At 36.2% G+C, this 25,704-nt stretch overlaps 1 protein-coding gene across 5 annotated transcripts; it reads left to right on the forward strand.

Moving 5' to 3' along the window:
* The first annotated feature begins 308 nt into the window (after positions 1-308).
* Positions 309-24,124, forward strand: LOC121860352 (transcription termination factor 3, mitochondrial-like). 5 transcript variants are annotated; one of them, XM_042357449.1, is made up of 7 exons: positions 309-329; positions 2,574-3,074; positions 12,452-12,574; positions 14,983-15,165; positions 16,414-16,537; positions 20,036-20,126; positions 23,456-24,124. In XM_042357449.1, the coding sequence occupies exons 2-7, from the start codon at positions 2,581-2,583 to the stop codon at positions 23,731-23,733; spliced, it is 1,293 nt and encodes a 430-aa protein (XP_042213383.1). In that variant the 5' UTR covers positions 309-329; positions 2,574-2,580; the 3' UTR covers positions 23,734-24,124. The 5 variants fall into 5 exon arrangements, with proteins under 5 accessions (XP_042213383.1, XP_042213380.1, XP_042213385.1 ...); XM_042357446.1 differs by lacking the exon at positions 309-329 and adding an exon at positions 653-788; XM_042357451.1 differs by lacking the exon at positions 309-329 and adding an exon at positions 653-788 and having other exon boundaries at positions 20,036-20,122; positions 23,456-23,696.
* The last annotated feature ends 1,580 nt before the right edge of the window (positions 24,125-25,704 follow it).

Genomic DNA, 25,704 nt, shown 5'->3' on the forward strand with positions numbered 1-25,704 from the left:
TGCACTCGCTGCCTTATCTCTTCTGCATTCAAACGCAGATGTAGAGCGCACATTTAGTAATATGAACTTTGTGAAATCAAAATTGCGCAACAAAATGAAACTATCGACATTAAAGGCAATTCTTACAATAAAGTATGGGTTAAAAAGACAGAACACCTGTTGTGCAAGTTATGAACTTCCTAGTGATATTTTAAGAAAGATAGGGACTGTGGAGGCATACAGTTACAAGAGAACCTGAACCAAGCACTTCACATGCTTCCAGCTCTACAGTTGTTCACACTGCCGACGACTACGGAGAGGACTGGGATGCAATTACTATTGAATAATAGGTAAGTGTGCACATTAAACTTTAAAAAAAATACAGATAATATTTTTACATAATGCATTTTATTTATACTCCGTCCATTATAGTCGGCATTATGAAAATATAATTTGCATCAAATTACTGAAGGGGGGGAATAATAGCTAGCGACTTTTCATGGAAGATTTAGCGACATTTAACTACTTTTAGGTACCAGCCTAGCGACATATGAAAATCCGAGTTGGCAACCCTGTCCAAAGCTTAGAATCCTAAAATTCTCTACATAACCTAAACGATAATAATACCGAGTCTCGATTTCATAATGTTAAGCCTGTTGAGGTTTAGCCATTAACTTTATCACAAATATAAGATCTACATAATGGGTGCAGCAAACCACACTTGCTAATTTTATGACGGACCTTTGTAGTGAAGGAATAAAGAGTGTTCTGTCAACTAACATGATATAGATCCGTCATTATCCGGACAGGTAAATAAAGCAACACTTGTTCTTAATACGGTATTGGTATGTATTATACTTAGATTATTACTAGTGCTTTGTTTTGTTATCATCTAAATTACTTTGTATAGGCCAATAATATTTTGATAATAAATTGCGACTTAGTGCATGACAAGTCATTGATAAATGGATTAGGATTTCTAAAAGCTGAAGGTAAATTTACAATAGTGCACACAACTCTGTTAGAAAGTCTAAACTATGTTTTTCTAGTGTATTTTTGTGTGTTTTGATTGGTTTTGACCTTGATTTCTGTCGGAAATTTCCTGTGTTTAAGTTATCGGGGTTTTTGGGTGGGGCGTTTTACGATCAAAATTATGGCCAGTCGAATACAAAATACAAAAAAAAAAAAACACTAGAAAAACAGGCATGTAAACCTAACCTAACCTAACTCACCATATGATGGAATCATTTATATCTTACCTTATTGGCCTGGTTCTGGAACTAGTTACCACAATGCCACATATGATGGTCTTGATGATATTTACATTCATTCTTACACTTAGGACACTTTACTGAGGTCGGGAAAACACCATGAGATCTAAAAAATAATATAACTTGTTCTCTTCTTTCTTTTTTTCAACAAATGCGCAATCAGCTCCATATAATCGAAGTGACACTCATTGTAGACTTTCATGGTCGGAAATGAATTTGAATTTCGAAATATGAGAGACCCCAAAATAAAAATCAAATCTGATTGGGCCAAAAATACCACGGATTAAACCACAAATCATTTTAATTGGTGGAAAAAAATCGCTTTTGATTGGCCGCGTGACGTGTATGGAACGCATGCGTGTGACGATTTATGAAGGAAACGCGCAGAGTGGGAGGTCAGGTAGGCGATAATGGCGGAAGATTAATGGAAGAAAATAGAGAAATATCTGGCATGCGCTATATTGGTTATTGCATGTTTGCAACGGTAATGTAATAGAAGAAAATTATCTTAAAATTAGACGTCTTATTCGAATATGATAATAGATTTGGGTTAGGAAAGTTGTGTGCACTAATGCAAAAATACCAAGCTAAATTTGCCAAAGTTTATGTAAAAAATCACACACGATATAGGGCTGAACTTTATGGGCTAGGCAATACTTTAGACGGTATGGAGGAGACGGTTATCAAAAGAAATTACGGTTAATTTATAGTATCACACCGGTCTTTATTTCCGTATTAAAATATGTATCTCGTAATGTTTACACAATTCTAAGACATTTTTATTCTATGATATTTCCACCGGAAATTAAGGTTAGCCGACATATTAATTTTCAAGATTATTACTTAAGCTCAGTCACAAGTGTCGCCATGATTTGTTTACTTATGGCGGAGGTGGTCTGATCCCCTGCTCATGCATCGCTCCAGGCCTCCAACGGGGGATTAGGTTTGGTTAGGTTTTCTTGGTTGGTTGGTAATATAATATTTATCCCTCCCCCCCCGTCAGCAAATGATATTCGCGGAATTGGCTATTCGCGATCATTTTGACACCCAAATCCCCGCAAATGTTAAGGGCAAGCTGTACAGTATTGTTTCTTAAGCATATGGCATAAATCAACCAAATCTAGCTGCCAAGGATTACCAGGTTAATTTTAGTTAGTATCCAGTGCCTGTTTCAGAAATGATTGATCCCCATTATATCTGATGTGAATATCAACAAACAACTATTTTGGTCCTCTGGAGAATTAAAACTTGAACTTATATGCATTGCACTGAGCTGTACAGTACTTACATTAACCTTAATAAGAATAACCATTCTCTTTTCAGTTGAACAATGAATCTAATAAGAAACAAACTGCAGGGAGTATTTGGCTCTTTATTAATTAGAAGACCACCACTTCAATCTTTGACAATACATGATGTGAAAAGAAGAGATTTTGCATGTATTTGCCTCTGTACAATGTTGAGTAGAAATAGCTATTTTCAAGATTGTATCTTCCAGAAAAACAATCGATTTTTTCAAAATGTTTATTATACAAGTGACTGTATACCTTTTAAGGAAAAATCGAATAGTGATTTAATAACAACCACAAAGAGCAGCAGAACACATGAGTTAATGCCTCAGGAAGAGGTATGTGGTTCTGTGACATTAATGGAAGAAATCGATATCCCTGTAAGTGATGAAGATGGTGACTGGACCTCTGAAATGAGATGGATAACAAGTCAAGAGAGCAGGGATGTTCTGTTTCCTGCCAAAGATGTGTCAGAAATTGATGCATTATCTCCAGAATTGAGGCCTTCATTCAACATAGCAGCATATGTGAACAGGTATGAAATGTTTTGATGTTTGTTATTTTTTTTTCAGATTATTTATACAAAATGTCTTAACCCATGGCTATGACATACTGTAAATTAAATAGCAGTACAGGTTGACAACCCTTTATCCGAAATTCCGAAAACCGAAAAGCTCTAAAAACCGAAAGTTTTTTTGTGGGCTTTTTTTTTTTTTTTTTTTTTTTAACAGGGATTATTAGCCCACCCAGGCACAGATCACTGACCCACATCGGGGCCTGGGGGGCGAAAATGTAATAGTAATAATAATAATTATTCGTAGTAAATAAATTTTTTAATAAAAATACACCAAAATAAAATAATAATGATTACAATAATAATAATAATAATAAAATATAATAATAAAATTCATAATAATAATAACAATAATACTGTAATAATAAAATAATAATAATAATAAAGAAATACAAGAATGAAAAAAAGATCAAAAGTGAGAAACACGACCTAGACCTATGAATTATTATTATTATTATAATTTTTATTATATTTTCGACCCCCAGGCCCTGATGTGGGTCAGTGATCTATGCCCGGGTGGGCTAATACACATAAAAAAAAAAAAAAAACCTAACCATTCTGAAAACCGAAAAATTCCGAAAACCGAAATGCCTCTGGCCCCAAGGATTTCGGATAAAGGATTGTCAACCTGTACTGTACATGTACGTATATAGAAAACGTAGGTAAAATCAAGGGTGTTGAAAAGCTATTGATATACCGTACAGTATTTTCAAACTGTATTTTTTGAAGCAATATTTTCATTAGTGTACTTTGTATGACAAACTACGTATACATTTTCTGATTTGTGGATTGTTCCTCCATCTCATGAATAATTTGTTTATAAAATAAGTCATTAATTAGAACTGAAAAAGAAAATATATACCATTGTATTGTAAAAGTATTTCAAATTGCTGAACAATATAATAAAGATTATGGTAAGTGTCACTCATTAATGAATATACAAATGCAACAAAACGTTAGGAAATAAGGAAAATTATCATATTCATATAAACATTATGATTTTGGGTTATTTTGGTACTTTCCTATATGAGGCGCCCCGCATCGTATGGGTTATTCGCACCAAAATTTGAAAGCCGAGAAAACCGCGTTTAAAGTTTTCTCAATTCAAACATGCATAACTTTGTTGTTTTTTTAGATACAGCATTCAGTTTTGATTCATTTTGAAGCTAAAGGACTGTACTTGCAGGTAGTAGGTAGCACGTCATGAGGTAATGTACAGTACTGGGTTGTTGCAGTGTTGACTTGAAGCAACAAAAATCCCACCCGCTTAAGTTTTTTACTTTAATCGATATCAGTGTGTTGATCCCGCCACAACAAAAGAGAACTGAGGGAGAGGGATTTCGCCTCATTTGCTGGAGGGGCCGTGATGTAAATAGCAGACGCTCACTGTCATTGGCTGAGACAGGGTAGGAGGCTGCAGGCTGGCCTCTGTGATTGGCCGTCCACTCCTCTCACTCACTCATTGACGGGACGATAGCACCTGACGACGCGAAATTCAAGCCCATACTTTCCTGTCTGCCACAAATTGATGTTCTACCCTATTTTCAAAGGGCTTTCAACCTTATTTACAGTGTAGTAAGGAGATCTTATCAACTACCATCGTATAGAGCTAGGTTGAAAAGAGTGCTTTCCAACGAAAAACGGGTTTTGCCCGGGGTGGTCTGAACAAACCTTACAATGCGGGGTCCACATATATCATCACCTACTGTATGCACAGGGTGCCCGGGCTGCCCCACGGAATATTGTTGGTGTGGTTTGTGGGTGAGGTACTGTACTCCATTTCTTGTCACCAAGCAACACATTCAAACATATGTACAGTCAGGGTCAAAAGTGCGCTCCTTCCCAAACTGAAGCAGTATCGACCCCAGATGAGATAGAACAACACACCCACACCAGATGACAGTCAGGGTAAGTCAGTTCGGAGATTCATTCCCATGACTCGGTTTCACCACGGGGAGCGAACTTTTGTCCCTGACTGTACATGACCTATGAATCTGACTTTGATAAAAGACAACGGTTTTAATACCAACCAATAATGACAATTATCTGAGAAAATTAATTATATTTTGACCACCTACTAATTATCATAGAAATGTTTTTTGTTTCTCTACAGAAAATTTTTCATCTACAGGGTGTCTCAAAAGTCCCCATACTCAAAGTTTGGCAATTTATAGCAGTTTAATGGCTAACGATAGCCATCCATGGTTTCCCGCAGCAAATGCTGGCAACATCGCAGAAGATTGCTGAGTAATTTACCAGTCACATGACTTCAAGCATGAGCAGGTAGAGGGATGTAAGTGTGAGTCAGTCGACAATGAGTCTTAAGAGGGCACAGAGGGTCACTCTTTTGGAGGCGTACTTTGAGTGCAAATCTTATCAACGGTGTGTTGAAATCTTTAGAAGGAGATTCCCCGATATATATTATTCTCTTCCCTTCCTACTCCACATATCAAGAAGTGCTCAACGCACTGACCCTCTCGACTCTCTGACTATCACCACGACCTCATCTGCAAATTTGGTGAGAAGCTTCTGCTCCATCTTCGACACCGGCTCCTACTACCACCTGAGATCCCTTGTTCGCGAATTGCTGTTCGACACCACAGCCGCATCCAGCCCATACTACCACATACTGATCGCAATAAGAACAGCCCAGTCTCAATCATTGTAAAGATGATCAACAACTCGTAATCAACCAGTGTATTCACTCCCAGTCAATCTTACTTTTTGCATTCTCACTATGTTAAAATGCACTGTAGTATGACCTACTCCCCACCTTGTTATTGTATATCATATTTGTATCACATATGTTACTTGTATATTATTTGTCAAGCAAGAGACCCATTCCCCAATTATGTAACTATATTTTTAGCCTCTGGCTGCCATGCTCTTTCAATAAACCATTAATTATTATTAGTAGTATTACGCATGCACGCACGTGCACACACACACACACACGTACGTCTAATTACCACTGATCCACAGTTTTGGGTTGCCAAATGTACTATACTGCACCTGCCATTTAATAGTACTACAGTACTGTGTTACCTCAAATGCTACATATTTATGATAAAAAAGAATATTATCATCTGCACTAGGCAGTGGCATATGTAAGTTATAAGGAAGGGGAGGGGAGGCAAGACTCATTTATACATACAGTAAACCCTCGAAGATTCGGACCCTGTAAATCTGGATTTTGGGAGATTCGGACAAAAAATTTTGGGATTCTGGGCTAAGAAGCATTCCCAAAAGAGGGTGATGGTAGTTTTATGCTTAAAGTTTTTATCGTATAAAATGTCACAGACTAGAGTTAGCAGAATATAACTTGCACTGCTGGAATCCTTGCAAGACAGCAAATAATTTGAATATAGACATCATATATTTTGCACAAGAGATAGAAATTTTAGTCCTTTAGTGTAGTACATTAAGTGCAAGTTTTTCAACACGTATATTTGGGGTAAGTATACGTAACTTTCTTCATTTATCTTTACTCATTTACATGCACACACCATCCTAAATACATACAGTATTGTGAAAAAAGCAAAAGAAATAATTGTCCTAAGGGCAAACCTGTACTGTACTCAAATGTACTAAATAATAACTAAAAATTTTATGTCTAGTGCAAACTATAGTATATTTATATTCAAATTAATCACTATCTTTCAAGAATTCCAGCAACATAAGTTATATGCTTCCAAGTCAATTCAGTGACATTTTATAAGCAAAAAACTTAAACTCCATCTTTTTTTTTTCTTTCTTTTTTTACAGGAATTAGCCCACCCGGGCACAGGCGAACAACCCACAACGGGGCCTGGGGGGCAAAAAAATAAGAAAAAAAAATTAAATAGAAAAGGAAAAGGTTATACTGTGTTAATCTACACCACGAAGATGCCGGAAAACCAGCTTTTTAAAGTAAGACAGACTGTATAAGTATGGAAACACAGAAGAAGGCAGAGCATTCCACAGTTTGCCTGTGTGAGGAAAGAAGTATGTTCTATAGCGGGTTATTCTAATGTGCCCGACATCCACACAGAAATGGTGGGCAGTGTGTTATGAGCCCACGGCCTTGCCGGTTGTATACAGGATGCCAAATCCACCGAACATTGTCTGTTAAAGTACCTGTAAAAGAGAGAGAGTGAAGCAACATTGCGGCAAAGAGAAAGGGAAGAGAGATTATCAACTAAAGGAGGAGAGCTAATAAGACGAAATGCCTTTGATTCCACCCTATCTAACAGTTGGACAGAAGAAGAGCCACCCCAGATATGAGAGCAGTACTCCAGGTTTGGACAAATGAATCCCTTATTTACTTGAAGCAACTGCTCAGGAGTGAAGTAGCTATGGCATCTGTACAGCATTCCCAACTTTCTGGAGGCAGCTTTAGCAATGTGTGATGACAGATAAATAAATACCACTAGGTAACCTCACCTCATCTGGTTTTAAGCTTAAAGTTTTTATCTTATAAAATGTCACAGACTAAACTTAGCAGAATATAACTTGCATTAATGGAATCCTTGCGAGATAGTGAATAATCTGAGTATAGACATCACATAGTTTGCAAAAGAGATAAAATTTTAGTCCTTTAGTGTAGTACAGTGGTCCCTCGATTAACGAACGCAATTGGTTACACAGTTGTTTGTTAACCAAAAATTTTGTTAACTGAATCTATTATTTCAATGGGATATTGGGTAATTGGTTCCAACTCACAGAAAAAGCACACACAAAGTATAAACAAAATACAGTACTGTACACTTACTTTGAGGTGTGTATGTAGAATGTTGCTGGTTGATGATGATGGGAATTAGAAGTGGGGGGTGGAGGAGGAGGAGGAGGGAGAAGAGAAGGAAGTGGGGGTGGAGGAGAAGGAGAAGAGATGGAAATAGGGGTGGAGGAGGAGGAGAAGGAAGTGTGGGTGGAGGAGAAGGAAGAAGAGAAGCATTTTAATGCTTCTTGGAAGGCAAGTCACCTTCCATAATAATGTCAGGAACCTCTGACAGATTCTCTAACATGAAAATTCTCTCTCCTTTTTGGAGAGGAACACTGAGGGAAATCATCTTTCTCATGCTGCCATTTAGAGAAGAAGCTGTCAAGTGTTAGTTGTGTGGCATGTCTCCTGATCAGTAGCTGGTTCTTGAAGAAGGAAACCACTTTGTCCTCCATGGCACACAACATAGGTTCTGTTGTTTCCACATCAGGTGCCTTGAAGCCAATTTCCTGAACATCTCCCAGTGGTGAGCAACATTTTTTAAGTCTGAAGAAGACATATGGTCATCACTTTCCTTTTCCTCCTCACCACTGTCTGTTTCTAGCATCTCATCCAGTTGTTTCAAATCTTCAGGAGAAAGTGTTTGCTCATGAGACATCACAAGCTCTTCAACATCCTCCTCCTCCACTTCAAGTCCCATTGACTGACCAATGGACACAATCTCCTTGTCCAACTCTGCTTCTTCCTGAAATCCCTCAAAATCATGGACTGCTGATGGCCACGGTGCTTTCCATGCAGAATTCAGGCATCGAGTGGAAACTTCTTGCCATTCTGCCACGATCAATTTTACAGCCTCCAGGATGTTGTATTGCGCCTTCCAAAACTGTGCCAGTGATAGATCAGGATCAGTGATAGTTGCATTATGACACCTTCTGAACATTTTCTTCATGTGCAGCTTCTTGAAGTTGCTGATTACATTTTGGCCCATTGGCTGCATAATTGATGTAGTGTAGGGAGGCAAAAACAAAGCTTTGACAAAGTCAAATCGAGCCTCCAAAGTTCTGGCAAGTTCAAGGTCATGACCAGGGGCATTATCCAGAAGGAGAAGAGCCTTTAAAGGAAGTTTATTAGTGGCGAGGTAACTCTTCACAGTAGGGCAAAACACCTCATCTGTCCATTCATTAAAGAGCTGTCTCGTTACCCATGCCTTACGGTTTGACTTCCAATAAACTCCAAGTTGCCCTCTTACCACCTTTTGTTGCTTGAACACCTTGGGGTTCTCAGAGTGGTATTCGAGCATAAGCGTCAGTCTGAAATCCCCTGAAGCATTGGCACCAAGCAGTAGAGTGAGATGGCGCTTCATGGGTTTATGCCCCAGTAAAGCAACTTCATCTCTGGTGATGAATGTCCTTTTGGGCATTTTCTTCCAGAACAGCCCGATTTCATCCACATTAAAAACTTACTGTGGAAGATAATCCTCTTCATCCATCAGTTTCTTGAATTCTACTACAAATTTTTCAGCTCCTCCTTTATCCGCACTGGCAGCTTCACCATGCCTAACAACATTATAAATGGCAGCTCTTTTCTTAAGCTTAACGAACCGACCCTTGCTTGCCTTAAAGTCTTCAAACACAAGTTTCAGAAGAACTAGGTTGATTTTCCTTCAAATGTTCATAAATTTCCCTGGCTCTTTCACAAATGAATTCAGTATAAATGGAATCTCCTTTCATTTGTTTTTCTTTAATCCAAATAATAAGTAACCTCTCTGTTTCTGCAATTAGTGATCTACCTTTAAACACTCTGATAGAATTATCTCTCACTTTCACTGCTTTAAATTTGTCTTTCTGCGCAATAATTGTAGACACAGTTGATGCCAACATGCCATATTTTTTTCCTCAGTACATTGGTCCTCATGCCTTCTTCATGTTTCTTTATAACTTCCTGCTTCTCTTGAATTGAAATCGCCCTTCTAGATTTCTTTGGACCCATGCTTGATACAGTAATTTCACCAATAAAATTTAAAGTTCACTATACCTGTAATTAAAGAGTATTTTATTTAAATCAACACTGCACTGCACTATATATTATCAATGTGTTAACTAAATTTCAGAATGACCAATAATTTTAATTTAAAAAAATGCAAAAATATTCAAGAGCACAACGTTCTTGATATTTACTCAACTGGAAACGAATGTAAACATAGAACCAATTACTGTATTGGCAGACTAGCCGATCAGCTGATGCGCACAACAAAGCGTGTTTCTCGTAAGGCTAAGGCTGTCGTTAATGGAACTGAAATTCCTTATGGGATCTAATTCGTTAACCGAAATTTTGTTAATTGGACCATTCGTTAATCGAGGGACCACTGTACATTTGAGTACAAAGTGAGTACAGTAATAGGTTGCTCAAAATTGTGGCTATTACACAGGAAAAAGTCTGTATAACTAACCCCAGTAGTTATATTAATATGTACTGTATTTTGGGGTTTTTTTATATCGTTATTTATTGTTTTTATACATTTAGTACATTCACCAGAAGATTCAGACAATTGGCTTTTCTGGACAGGTGGTCCCCTCTTTTAGTCCAGATCTTAGAGGGTTCACTGTATATGCCTTTGGCACTAGGGTACACACGTACAGTCTCCACACAAGTATCGTTAGCCATGAGGTCAATGTGATTTAAAACTTTCTGAGCAATGTTACTTGACCTGTTTTGAACGGTTGGTAGTCCTACATTCACGACCTTTGAGCATGAATGAGTATACACGTTTTCGAATGATGTGAATCATCCTAGGCTTCAGATCATGACTCTGAGTGGATGTCATAATTGGATACCAATGCCACCATGCCAGTCATCAATGGGATCTTACATCGACTGGAGCGAAGAATTATTGGGGAGACATTGCAAGAGTGAGAAATGCTATCTTTGCCCTTCACAACGAGGGTATATGTAATGCTGAGATAGTACGGCGAACTGGAGTGAGTGAACCCACTGTATCACGATGGGTTAGACGCCACAAAACAACTGGTGCCACATTGAAACTTACAACAATCTGTCTTACAAGCCCCTAGATTTGAAACCTTAATTTAGTGCAATTTACATATCAGTAACATCGCAGATCCTATATAGACCGATATATTGTATATTGCTGTAGCTGTTCGCTCTAATATCAAGTACTATTTGCTTAGTCACTTCATACATCAGATATTGTGAACAACAGGAGTAGGCATATTGTGAAACTCTGTTAGTATGACATAATGGTGAAATGTCTCTTTTGGTTATGATGTTCCAAAACATTTTCATTTAATGTATATTTCAGTGCTATTGTAATCATCAGCTAGTGGCTTGTTTACATATGCCTTGCTTCTACCCAGCACAATACATACATTAATTTATTATTATAGCTTAATGGATTTCTTCTTATAGCTATTAAAGTACTTGTATGTAGTATGCCATACAAGGAAGACTCCCTTCCCCAAACCTACCTGCATATCTAGTTACTGATATGGTGAACAGGCGTACCTACGTATGAAGATGCACTGGGGATCAATATCAAAGCATTTCGTCTAGCGTTTCAAATTGTAGTGACGGAAAATCCAACGATGATTTTTTTTAGGGGGACTGTACATTCATAGTATACTCAATGTAATGCCTTTCCTAAACATTTTGGGCATTTGTATCCAATAAATTTCACTTCCAAATATCATCACACACCACTGGCCTGACTGTATATCCATGTGTGTATTTTCAAGAATTCTATGTGTTTAGACTTCATTGATGCTTAGGGCAGCGTCAACGATGGCGCTAGCCATAACGCATACTCTCAAGTCTTATGTCAGTTTTTAGTCTAAACTTTCATCCTACCTTATGTTTCTCAACTCAAAAATTACTTTCAGTCATATTCTTTGTATGGTCATGGCTAAAAATTAACAGTAAAAACATAACTTGCAGTTTTTGTCCATAACACTACACAATGATATAAACCTACCATGATCCTCAGTTCCGACACTATACTGTATTTACATTCAAGCTAATAATATTAAATTATTAACCCAAGATGGCAGTGTATTGTTGACAATCATAGTAACTCATAGTTCTAGAGCTGATGTGAACTCTTACCAGTGAGAGGAAACCAAGCGAATGATGTCAGGGGCACAAAATTTGAGCTTGCAACCAAATTGGCTGGTATGTTGCACAGGGTTTAAACAATGTACAGTATACTTACTGCCTTATAGATTTTCAGTGGTACACACAATGCTGTACTGGAAAATGCTATTAACGTAAAAATACATACTGTAGCTTACTGGTACACCAAGCTCAATATTACCTCAGGGAAGAAATTAGACTAGACCTAACCCAGGACCCAGCAAACAGATAATCCTCAAAACTGGTTTGGTTTAAATCCAAGGGATCCTGGATTTGAGGGTTTATAGCTGTATGTAGTCTTATAGGGAGCTGTTAGTTATTACTCATCCCTAATTGTAAAGTGACATCTTTCATTTAAATAGATCTTCAAATTTTAAAGGTAAAAACTTACTTTGTCTCAGTTAACCTGACAGCTAGCTACTTTTTGCTGAATTTATCTTCATATGAAAAATTCAGTAGGTAAGTGTGATATACTACTGTACTTCATTTTCAGATCAGAGACTCTGCAGGAATTGGTCAAACTGAGAGTGGATCTCAGTAAGTGGGAAAAGAGGAGAGGCATCAGCTCATTCATCCTTAGACTGGATTTTGAAAAAGATATGAAACGACATATAATGTAAGTTATAATTTTAATTTTAAGGTTTTCAGTGAATTTGCAATGTGATACTGTGTTGCTCATCCAAAATTTTATGAAGGAATGTTATATCTAGTTACAACAAACATCCTATCTAGAATTCTTTAATTTCCAAAATACAGGTATTAAAGATGGTTTTAAGAATAAAGATATTCTTGTGGGTACAGTATATGTAGACTTGTTTGGAGAGAAATTTTTGAAATGAAATCTTTCATGTTGTAATTACCAGTTTGGTATCTTTTTAGCTGATCTTGATGGACTATTATTATAGTCAGCCGAGCAGTGTAATCTGGGCTTCTGACCATCAATAAACTTTTCATATTTGTAACTTCTCAAAAACTGATGGCTCAATTGTGCTGAAATTTTCCATAAATGTTCTTTGTTTGGTCCTTTTTCACAAATATTTCCAACTTTAGTGTTTGTCACCCAAGAATGTTGCCATTACAGTACAGGTGTACTTATATTTGATAGAAAATTTAATATTATCTTGTTTGAAACTACAGTGTATTGACTCAATTTGGCTGAAGCTGTGTAGGAATTCGTGTCATGAAATTTGGTGAAAACATATGCCGAAGGGCTAAACTTCTGGTCCGCTCTGCCTTGTGGTAGGCGGCTCTCATAATGTTTCACGAGTTATATTTAATCTTCAGACAAAACAGCGACACGACTTTTGTCTTTGATTGTACATGTACAGGTATTCTGTTCCTGAAGTACATTACCGAGGGAAAACAGAAGCGTCTGTCATGACGTCAAATTTCAGTGGGTTTGGAGTACAATATGCTCCTAGAGACACAGTGTACCTGTTCTGTACTATGATACTCACTTGGTAATACTGTACTGTACATGTTGCTACATGTGTTTATGTGAACAAGCATGTGTGTCCACACATGTGTGCTTGTTTATGAAGAGAAACACAAGGTAAAGTACAGTACTTGAAATGTTTTTTAAAGTGTGATTGATAATAGTATTGATAGATGTAACCTGATTAAGTGTACTCATATTCACAATAATGTAAACAATAATCTGAATGAGATCTGTAAACAATAATCTGAATGAGATCTATCAATAGTTGTTTATTAAAATTTTAATTTATTTGTTTTCAATCCTGCAAAAGCTAATTCAGATATTGTAGTGGCCTTGGGTTGATTTATAACACCTGTACTCGGAGGCTATCATTTCTATATTTTTTTCCGTGAAGACAAATTTGTCTCCAAAACAGACTAACAGACTGATGAAATAAATTTTGTAGTTTGGCTGTTTGTCATGAAAATAGAACCTCAGAAATAAAGATCAGTTCTCCATGAAATACAGAAAAGTGGTGTTTTGAGAAAATAAAGAAAATATTGCAATAAAGTTAACTTAGTGCAATATTTACAGTGGGTACTTGATTGTGATAACATTTCATAAGAAATGACAGTTTTCATGTTCTTTTATAAATTTGCATTCAAAACTAAAAAAAAAATTTAGTTTTTATTTGAGTGATCATCCCCCCCCCCCCAAAAAAAAACACAGTAATAAGTTACTGCAGTCCAAATTCTCCACATTTTGCATATGAAAATATTTTTGCCTGTTTTTTCTCCCTCTACATTAGAGAAATTATTAAGTTCCTGGCTAACTCCTAAAAACTATATGAATACCAAAATGTGAATACAAATTTGCCAACCTCAATGGATGACATAAACAAGGTCATCTCTTAAGTGTGTGTATAATCCTTGAACCTTTCATAGCACTGCCTCTTATCTTGCTTTTGATTATATGCGTTGACCCTGAAATCCTGTTTTCCGGCAGAGCTTTTAGCCAAGTGGCTTGGAGACCCCTCCCTCCTCAATCAGTTTAGTGGATTAGTCAGCTGGAACCAATTATTAGCAATGACAAAATGACTGGAAAATAAGTAGGAGGACTATAGCCTCAGCACAATGAATGATGACTGAACAAACACTGCTCTAGAGAACCTTCAACCCTATAAGACAACCTTTGCATCTGATCACTTCTGTTTAGAAGTCAAGTGTGTGACATAGAGGTTCAGGCAACTGAATTATTTAAGAATAGATTAGATATTTAACCTTGTTGTTGCATCAAGGTATAGTCAACTGCCATGACAACCCAAACATTAATACAGTACATATAAGAGTTGCCTGGCTGTAGGCTCTGCCAGTAAACAGGCTTCAAATCAATCCTCAATATTTCCTTTAAAGGTGTAATGAGGGTTTTCCACCCCATTTTAAGGGGAATTAACTCATGTTATTAAAGTGGAATGAAAAGTGATATTTATAATTGTTTCTGTATGCAGGCAGTCATGTAGGCTTTAGGTGTATCAGAAATATTGTGCAAAGAATGCAGATAAGATTTTTACCAGTATATGTATAATGGAAAGGTAATATATATCTCAGGTTCTTACATGATATGGGTGTTCTGGCTGATAACCTTGGCTGGTGGTTGACCATTAACCCCCTGATATTCAGAGAAAAGTTGGATGATCTTCACACACGTGTCAACTACCTACAGTCAAAGAAATTTACATCAGATCAAATCACCCGTGTCATATCAAAGAATCCCTATTGGCTGCTGTTTAGGTAAGTCTCATTTAAGACAGTACAGTAAATGATACTTTAATTCTCATAATTATTAAGATCACCATTTCAGTGGTGTACAGTATACCCTTGCTAATTTTATTTTACAGTGGAGTTGCAATAAATTGCTGGCCAAAATATCCGTTTTGTGTAATGAGCTTGCTGTTCATGAAAGGCTACTATAATACTACCTGCCCCTAGAGGGCAGTGATTAGTATTCCTTTGTGGTTAATAATTTATCCCTGACTGACTGGTTGGGGTTGTCTGAAGAAAAGTAACCCAATTGTCAGCTTGGGTATCACTCAAGATCCACTTAGCTATGGGCTGTCTTAGAGAAAGAGATTTCGGGATCAATTCCTTGCTTATAATTTGTTGTTGGTCTAAGTCTAAGGAGATTAAGATTTTGTGCTGACTCATTCTATGGGTTCCCTTGATATTGAGGGCTGGTATCAATAATGATTTAGTGTAAAGGAGGTCAAAGTGGCAGTTATCCCAGAGGAGTGACAGGTAATTAAGTCTTGGTGTTAAAGCAACTAAACACATTTCATGTCTTCCTCATCCATAGTCTGCTTCACTAGATTTCCAAATAACAAGTCACAATCCAAGTGTTTCTCTGTTTAAATGAGTTAATCCCTGCGTAGGTCCCCATCACAAGAGAACTCGCTTGTGGTTTCATTTCATAAATGACACTTGTTGGCTTGAATGGGTGCACCACATATTGTTTGTACAGTTTAATTATATAGTAAGGGGAATGGCAGTCTTTATTTGATTTGGATTGCATGAATCATTTCAAATGTGTTAGGAATTATAATACCAATTCAGCTATTGGTTATTTTTGGTGCTGACCTCATCGATACTGTATCAAGTGTTGGACCTTGTCAGTAGAGTAACCCGACCAACCTTTCAGGTTAGTATTTTGTTAAACAGCTGAATAGTCTGGCTAATGAGTTGGGAATATCCTGTTTGAGGTTAGTTTTATGGCTAGATTTCCAGAATCAGTTACTGATTTATAATTAAAATTTTTGATGAAGATGTAAATATAAGTAGATTGGTTAGAGAACAAACTTTGATGTGCCTCAATTTATTCGTGTTCTGCAGGTATTTGTATTTAAAATGGTAGAAAATTAGAGGATGGAACATTTAGATTTTACCTTCAAATAATATCTGTACAGTACTCATGATTACTTAAGCTAAATATAACCATGAAATTTGTCATTTAAAGAAATTATGCTGTACGTATTTGTTTTTCAGCACTATTAGAATAGATAACCGTTTAGGATATTTCCAAAGAACTTTTGGTTTGACTGGTGCTGAAGTACGGTTACTGGCGAGCAAGCGTCCTCAACTGATCACACTCAACTTCAATCATATTATGGTAAGTACAGCATCATAAGATTTTCCTGATCAGTACCTGTATATGTAATTATGGAGTGTCTGTTCATAGTGTTCTCTTTCCTTTATTATGAACTTATTCTCTGTATATTTTTGGTTCTTTACAGTACTTTAATGTTTCATATTTACCTGTAGAAAGGGAAATCAGTAAGGCTTACTAGCTCCTAGAATTACCCATCAATAGACAAGTACAGTAATGCACGTACCTGTACACTGTATATACTTGTTACATTAAATTTTGGCCCTTCTTTTATTACTTTTCCATTTCAAGCTTTTTACCTTTTGTAATACAAGATCAAATTGACACACAATTCCCTAATTTTTTGCAAATTATTCATCCTTGCTACTGTTATATGCATTCTGTTATGGTACAGTAGTACTGTACTTCCACCAGACCCCAAATATTTGTCTTGTTTGTCCCTGTCACTTCAGTTAATCCAGTATCACATACAGTATATCAACCTCACATTCTTCCTCAAAAATTACTTGTCCACTCATTCATATGCTTTGTTATTTCCTGGATATCCATCTTCCTCACTGTATCTAAAGCTATACCCTTTCCACGCTAACCTGGCCCGTAAGCCACACCCCTCTTCTATAAAAACAGTTGATTAGTACATAGAAAATGTTTGTGTAGCTGTCCATTTATTCAAACTAAATATGTTCACAATTGGTAAGCAGCCCTGTTGTTCTAAAAAAATAATGTTAAATGACTGGACTATTAAAATTCAAATGATTTCAAGGCATCAGCACTTCAGTGAGGTTGTTAGATAAATTTTAATGTTTATCATAAAAGGTCAAAGTCAAAGATGAAATTTGCTTTTGAATGAAATCTTGTAATTTTTTCTTTGTTTTGTACCAAACATAATGCAAACAGAAGCAAATGATACCAAACATATAGTACAATAGATAATGAACTATCGTTTGTACAGCTGGATAATAATCCAAAATCATTTATAGAACTGATAAATCTTAATATAAATACTGTTCGCTCTTATATACAGTGACCCCTCGTTTAACGAACGCCTCGGTTAACGAAATTTCGGTTAACGAACTGCCTTCCATAAGGATCTTCAATTCGGTTAACGAATTTCTTACGAACCGACCTCAACATGTTTTCGCTTGCACTGGCCGGGCAACCAGCTTTAGTATCAGTTCGCCAATACAGTAATCAGTTTTAGGGCTTAAATTCCTTACTATTTTAGTAAATATCAAGAAGTTTATACTATTCAATAATTTTAAAAGTTTAATATTAACTTTTTTTAGTCATTTTAACAATTATTGAGCATAATTGAAGGTAAAGAAACTAGTTTCTGGCGTGCCATCCAGCCTGTTAACACACCAGACAGGCATTAGTCTCTCTCTGTTTTCAGTGGAGGTAACATCTTGCTTGAGACTCTCTTCAACTAAACGCTTTTTTTCTGTGTTTCCAAGCAAATAATTGGTCATTTTGAAATATATTTTACATATTGACAATATATAATGCAGTGCAGTGTTGATTTAAAGAAAATAATCTTGAAATACACCAAGAGAACTAAAATTTTATGGGTGAAATGGTGCCATGGGGTGACTTCTCTTCCACCCCAATGCCTTCTCTTCTTCCTTCTCCTCCACCCCCATTCTAATTCCCATCATCATCATCATCATCATCATCCAGGCGCCTTCTACATACACACCTCAAAGTAAGTGAACTTTTCTACCATTTTTGTTGAATTTAGGAAATTTTCGGTGAGCTGGAACCAATTACCCAAAAACCAATTGAAACAATGGTTTCGGTTAACGAACTTTTCGGTTAACGAACAACCTGCTGGAACGGATTGAGTTCGTTAACCGAGGGACCACTGTATGTATATATATGAGCATTTACAGACTTTGGTAGTTGAAACTCAAGGAACACTTTCCCTACTACCCAGAAGCATTCTGGGGATGTGGAGTAGTGTATGTCTGTGCAAGAAGTGTAGTTTGGGCACTCAGAAACTTTTCCCAGTAACAGGAAATCTCCGATAGCTGGAATTGAAATTTGCTCGGAAAATCATTCCCAAAGCCGGAATTTTCCAAACATTTCCAGCTTTAGGAACAAATTTTCCGAGGTTGAAAATCGAGAGAATTTTCTTAAAATGTCTTCAATAAAGATGAAAGTTAAAGTATTTGTGGAGGGGCTTGACCTGACTCAATGTCAGCTGAAGGTAGGGTGAGGGATTAGTGGTCTCATATTACTGACCTTCTGATGGAATGTCAGGTCACACTTTCTTGGGTGGGTAATTAGTGTGTCTCATGACCTGAAGATGTCTTGAATAAACACAAAACCTAAGATATTTTTAGGAAGATTGTGATAAGTGTAAATGAGCAAAGTTGTATCCCTTCAACATTACATTACATAACATTTTAAAATATGGAGTGAGAAAGCAGAAAGGTGTGGGTGATTAGAGAGATGGGGTGGTAACATACACCAGTGTTGCCAAGTGATAAGCTCCTCAACAGCTGATCTTTTAATTCGCTTCCATGTAGTCACACAACAAGACCCTCACTGGATGCATGTTGTCTTAATTCCTGTGTGTGCGTGCGTGCGTGATTAAGAAGATTTGTAACCAGGTGAGAGGGTTGGGTCATCTTACCCTAAGACCTGACCACGGACAGCTGCTGTGCTTAGAGATGGCATGGTCAATTTTTTTATTAAGAAGATTAGTAAGAGTTGGGTCACTGCCTTATGACCGGAACAATGTGGACACCTGCTGTCCCCTAGGCTAGGGACTTGATCTCCTCTACTGTATATATTAGCCTTGTCAAGTATTACTCCTTAGTCTGTACTCACTCCTGAAGATGTGAATTACACGAAACGCTTGGGTACTTCGTGTTTTCTTGTTTCCTTGTGGTTATCAGCATGCACACCTCAAAGAAAGTGTACTTTACTGCATTTATTTTTAGTTTGTATGTAATTTTCGGTGAGCTGGAACCAATTACCCAAAAACCCATTGAAACAATGGTTTCGGTTAACGAGCAACCTTCTGGAATGAATTGTGCTCGTTAACCGAGGGACCACTGTATTTCTTAACAGCAAAACGTTATGAATTATGATTGATTTTGAAATACGGGAGTACAGTACTAATTACCCGTATAGGTTTTACTGTACAAACCTCATGGTTTAGACAGCTTACGAATTTCATGTCACAGATCCTGCATTGTCTTGTCAAATAAGACAGTAAAATGGTGTTGATACATTTGTTCTTTTCTCCATACCAACAGGACATCTTGATCCAATAATTAATCATCAAATTTGTTATAATCTTGATTGTACAGCAGCTACACAGTCTCATAGGTTCAATAAAATATTTTAATTTATGTTTTCAAGATGTTTGCAAGGAAAAAATGTCTTTCTATACAAACATCATTTAAGAAATCTGCATTTATATTTCTGCTTACAATCTCATTTTCCTGCAGTATTTGCCACACTCTAATTCCGGTACGTATTTGTAATTTTCAGCGGACATCTTTTGCTGTTCTTGAAGAGATGGGTTTTAACCAGACAGAGATGAAGAGCCTGTTATTGACTAAACCAAAGATATGGACTGTGAGTAAGTATAGCTAATGCAACAATGCATAAATATATTTCATGTACAGCAGTTATATAAGTAAACCTTCCATAATTTGTATCTTTACAATACTGTACATAATTTGCCATATTTCGCTCCAGGATTACCTAACATATATTTTTTACACAGTATTCTGTTACTTTAACATTGTTCTGACTTATAACAAGGCCTCCAGGTTTAACCCTACTTTGTGCTGGACGGGGCTCTTTTAGCCCCACTCTCAGCCTATTCCTTGGTACATATTTAGCTGAATGCATACAGACTTCCTTAATTCTCCTACAAAAGTTATGAAAATATGAAAAGTATCCTAATTATTTTATTGTCATTGTCTTTTCCATCTAATGAATTCTTTTTATTGAATTTATGGTAAAAAATAAAAAAAATGAGCGTGAACAATATAAAACTCAGACGAATAATTGTGAGAAAGATGGTGCTGCCGGCACACGCTGCCAGACTTGTGATTAACACTCACATGAGTGGCTCTAGAGTCCTATATCCTTTCCACGCTAACCTGACCCGTAAGCCACGCCCCTCGTCTATAGCTACAAATAACTGATTGTTTCCCATGAGTATCTTACCTCCTCCTGGACTGCGCATGTACTAGCACATTTTTAGTGTCTACCATTTATGATAAATATTAAAAAATTTCTAACATCCTCTCTGAAGTGCTAATGCCTTGAAATCATTTGCATTTTGATAGTTCGGATAATTGTTTAACATTATTTTAGATAATATCAGGTCTGCTGACCATTTGTGGACACATTTAGTTTGAATTCTCTATGAACCAATCAGCTAATAGTAGGTAGCATATAAAAGGGGCGTGGCTTATGGGCCAGATTAGCGTGAAAATACTTATAGCTCTTGTCATTTTTTTCACCTCAGTAATTTTTTCTACTGTGCATATTCGTGTGTGGTATTTCAATAATATCCCTACATGCAAAATCGTGTAAGGAATCTAAAGAGCAAATAAAAAATATGAAAACAAAAAACTAATGCATGTTTTGTCGAGTATTGTATAATGTGAAATTTATCATTGCATTTTCAATCAACTTACGTTTATTAATATAAAACAATTTTCTTAAATGAATTACTGTATATCGATAAAAAATGTGTGAGAATCTCGGCTTCCCTATGGTACCAACAAAAACTCACTAAGATAATTAATAAGGGTATACAGTAATTTATTTTGGAAAATATAAGGCAGCCAAAAAACATTTCATCCATATTGTTTACTCTATTTCATTCTCAGTTGATTAATTATCGTTTGAAAATAATATTTTGTAATATTTTATTCTTTCAAAACTGCCACAATAATCACATTTTTCCATACTGAGAATACTGTACTCTGATATTTCAATTTACCCCATTCACTTTCTGATTTCCTTAATATATTTTATTTTACAGTATAAACATATGTACAGTCTCCCCAAAAAAGTATCGGCCCTTTTCTCATCGATACAATGTGTCACAATGGACGAATATTTCCATTCACTAATCGTGATTCCTGCATTATGTTGGTAGGCTCGCCTTCCTAGTATCTGTAAGGTTCCCAGCTATTGTTTCTGGCATTTGTTGTAATTATGGTGAATCACTGTGCTCCATCTTTAGTAGAATAATATAATGATATTGACGTAGTGAAAATATGTCAACGGCAGTCAAATAGTGGGTATTTTCTGCTGGAAATCCATGATCAACACTAGTACCCAAGACTTATTGGAAAACACAGCTTCCACCGATAGACATGGAGATACGTCACTTTCTGAATAACAGCTTAGCTATAAATCAATGATTGTTAACATTATGTTTACCTCATTGTAACTGTAATAGGTATAATAATTATAATAGTCATATAGTGCTAATAACTATTAAATAATAACACTATATTAGGTTAAGCAATGACAATACATTTTAGGAAATTAAAGCAATATTCAAAGATCTTTTTTACTTTTTAATTTTATTATTAGAGTTTCTGTCTATCAATACTTTTTGGGGAGAGTACAGTATGCATATTCCAATAACCAGGTAATAGATTTGCACTCATAGTTATGCTGTCAATGGAAATTCATTTACTAGTAACAAGGAGACAAGGACAATAGGGTATGTCTCTCTAACTGTACTTGTTTTATTTTATGTATATAAAATATGAGATCCAGGCAACAGTAACTGTTCATATAACTATCAATGTAAATTCGTCAGAATGTAAAGAAACAAACATATGTCACTGACTAATGAAAGAGGAAGTAAAGGAACAAATAGGTTTACTGTACAATATTTGGGCAATATTGGTCGGCCAAGCCTAAAACTAACTGCTCTACAGTAGTTATACACTTTCTTGATAAAGCGCTTACAGTGAAACATAATATACGCTAAATGATCTGATAATGTTCTTGATAATCATGAAAATTTTCCTTGTACTGTCTGTGTCGCTGTTACTTACTTACATCAAATCAAATCCCTATAAGATTACAGTCAACAGTCCCGATGTCAGTTTGTATAAATTTATACAGTATGCATATTATTTATACATAAGTCCTATACAGTATATAAATATCTTAGCAAACTCGTTAGAATGTATTGAAGAATATGTAAATTATTTATGACAAAGGAAGAAGAAATAGAAAATGAAAAAAGTGCAGTACGATAACCTAACCATAACGGTCGCCTCAGCCTACACACAGCATTACTGTACAAACTATAGACATTCTGGCCATAATGGTTGCCAGAACTTAATACTCAATTATCACTCACCCCTTTATGTACTGCAATAGATACCGATGCCAGACACCCGCACCAGGTAGGGTTAAGATGCGAGGCAGAATGTCCTCACCTCCAATCTACGACAAAGTGTTCCATGGAGTATTGTTCTTCCGGGACCTCTTATGGTCATGGATGATAGTTTTGAAAGAGCTGAATACTGAGGGTAGCATACTCTTTATTAGTGGAGGTGGGTTCTATAGGCCTGAAAGCCCATTAGGGGCAGTGTGGATAAAGCACAGCGTACAGTATACTTAACTGGCATCATTTCCCAAACTGTAATAAGACCACACTTAGGATAGGAATCAAGCATTGCATCCACTGACTCACCACCCCCCAATACTACTTCTAATCATTTTTTTAATCTACCAAACTGTAATAAGACCACACTTAGGATAGGAATCAAGCATTGCATCCACTGACTCACCACCCCCCAATACTTCTAATCATTTTTTTAATCTACAGTAAAGTACGAGTAACTTATTTTCCCCTCTTATGTTAATTTTAATGGTTCTCACTGTGGGGGATTAATTTTATCATCAACTTTATATTTCTAGATGGTGCATCTCTGCAAAGAAGATTCATCTTTGCCCATAATGAAATGGGTTTGTCACATGCACAGCTCATTCAGTTTCCACAAATTCTGATGTCGAGAGAATTCAGGCTCAAGCAACGTCATGGTTACCTGAAGATTATAGGGCGTAATCAGTATGATCCATTGAAGGCAAATTATGTGTCACCACAGGCTTTAGTTGCTGGTAATGATGCAGATTTTTGTATTAATATTGCTAAAACATCAGTCCAGGATTTCAATGACTTTTTGAAAACTTTATAAAAAATTCTTTAAATATCAAAATAAAAATACTGTATAGATGTTTAGTGTACAGCACATGTATTTTGAAAAAGATACAGTACAGGTATTGTACATTTTGTGATATTTATAAAAGGTTTATTCTAAAGAGGTATAATTTGGCTAACAGCAATTGCACAAAGTAAAGATACCTAGGGACATGGAGAGCCAGTCCAGGCTCTGGGATTAATAATAATATCAGTCCTCCTGTCATTCTATTTATTAACTTTTGCTGTTTGTTTTTATAAAAGAAATTTAGGTAACAAATATTTCCATCAATCCATGAAAAAGCAGTAACCATTTTAGATCGCAGTAGGTCTTTATGAATTGAGAGTAAAGAAAGTTTGAGTCATTAAATCTCTAATAATAATATTTATTCAATGTATCATTTTAATCACCCTTGTGTACCAAGTCTCTGCAATGAAACAAAACCAAACATAACACATTTTAAGAATAAATGAAAATAGAGTGTAAAGATGCTTTGTGTATTTACTACAATCAGTACACAGTTGTAAACCAAAAAGATGCAGAATTATTATTATTTTAATGATTCTCACTGCTTCATTCTTAACTTACAGCAATTAAAAAAAGTACAGACACAGGAAAAATAACATAAACAAAATGGTTCTGAATTTTTAACATGTCCACAGAATAATACAGTTGTATCAAAGTTTGGAAACAACCAAATTGGAATTATATTATGACCAGATTTTTTCCCCCTTGTCATAGGCACACAAATTAAAGCAAAATTCACTATGATATAAAAGTTTAGTCCATGGATACTTTTGGAGATTTATAGTTGGCAAACAGTTCAATAATTGCATCAAAATCAAATTTTATCACTAGACAAGTCTATTGCCAGTGTTCCCAAAATTATTAGTTGATCTTGACACAGTTGATCTCAGTACTGTACATTATTTTTCTCTTGTTAATGTGCTGAATGAGCTCTCTGCCTCTGTAAGGGTGACTGGGAGCGTGTGAAAAACCCTTAGGATAATGCATTAATTTGAGAACAAGTTATCCAGTTTCAAATGGTGGATTGTGTTCAACAGGTGAAATGGTGATAGAAGTTGGTGTTCAAGATTAGATGAATGAATCACTTTTAAGTGTTCTAGTTCTTACATTAGATCCTCAGACAGGTCAACACTTAACTCATCACAAAGAATCCTCGCTTGTTCTTATACATCATCCTTCAGGTGAGTATATTTCCATAAAACACCAAATGTTGCCTCCAGCTCTCTTCTTGCTTCACATTGCCTGGTCATATTTCTGATGATACAGTCCAGAAGAACATAGAAAACTTGATTCTTGAAAAAAAAAATCTGTATTCAAATCTGTCAACTCAATGCTGGAAGTCTCATCAGCAAATTTCTTCCTCACTCTAAGCCTTTTCTCTGACAGTATTAAAGAGGTTATCATACAGTACCAAGGTTGTCAACAGCAATCTTACTTTTGGACAAAATTGCATGCCAACTTTCTCTCAATTGTTTAAGATGTTCAACCAGACTTTTTTATATTCTAAACCTCTACATCTAATGTTGCATCTCTGATCAAGAACTTTGTTCCTGATGTCAATTGCTGTGTGGACATTGAACCAAATGGAAGCCATGAGGATGCACTTAAAGGAAATCACATACAGGAATCCTCAAGATACGAACGTTTGAGATACGAAAATTTGCTTCTATGATTTTCCTAAATTGAGGCCATTATTTCGAGATATGAAATCTTTCCCCGCTCATACGAATTTGGGTTTGGGAAAAATTCAAGTCACTTGCCTCTGGGAGTCAGCTGGGCCGGCCCTCCCCCAAATTCATAAGTACACAGCCAATGTTGTGTGAGTTTTTGCTCAGATGATGACAAAGTTCCTAAATGATCAGGTTCTCCATCTAAAGCTGAAGCTCTTGGTGAACCTGTAGTTGTTGCTGATGCTGAATTTGATGGAGTAGCTGTAGCTGA

This window comes from Homarus americanus, unplaced genomic scaffold (assembly GCF_018991925.1).
Source record: "Homarus americanus isolate GMGI-L3 unplaced genomic scaffold, GMGI_Hamer_2.0 scaffold48088, whole genome shotgun sequence".
Lineage (NCBI taxonomy): Eukaryota > Metazoa > Arthropoda > Malacostraca > Decapoda > Nephropidae > Homarus > Homarus americanus.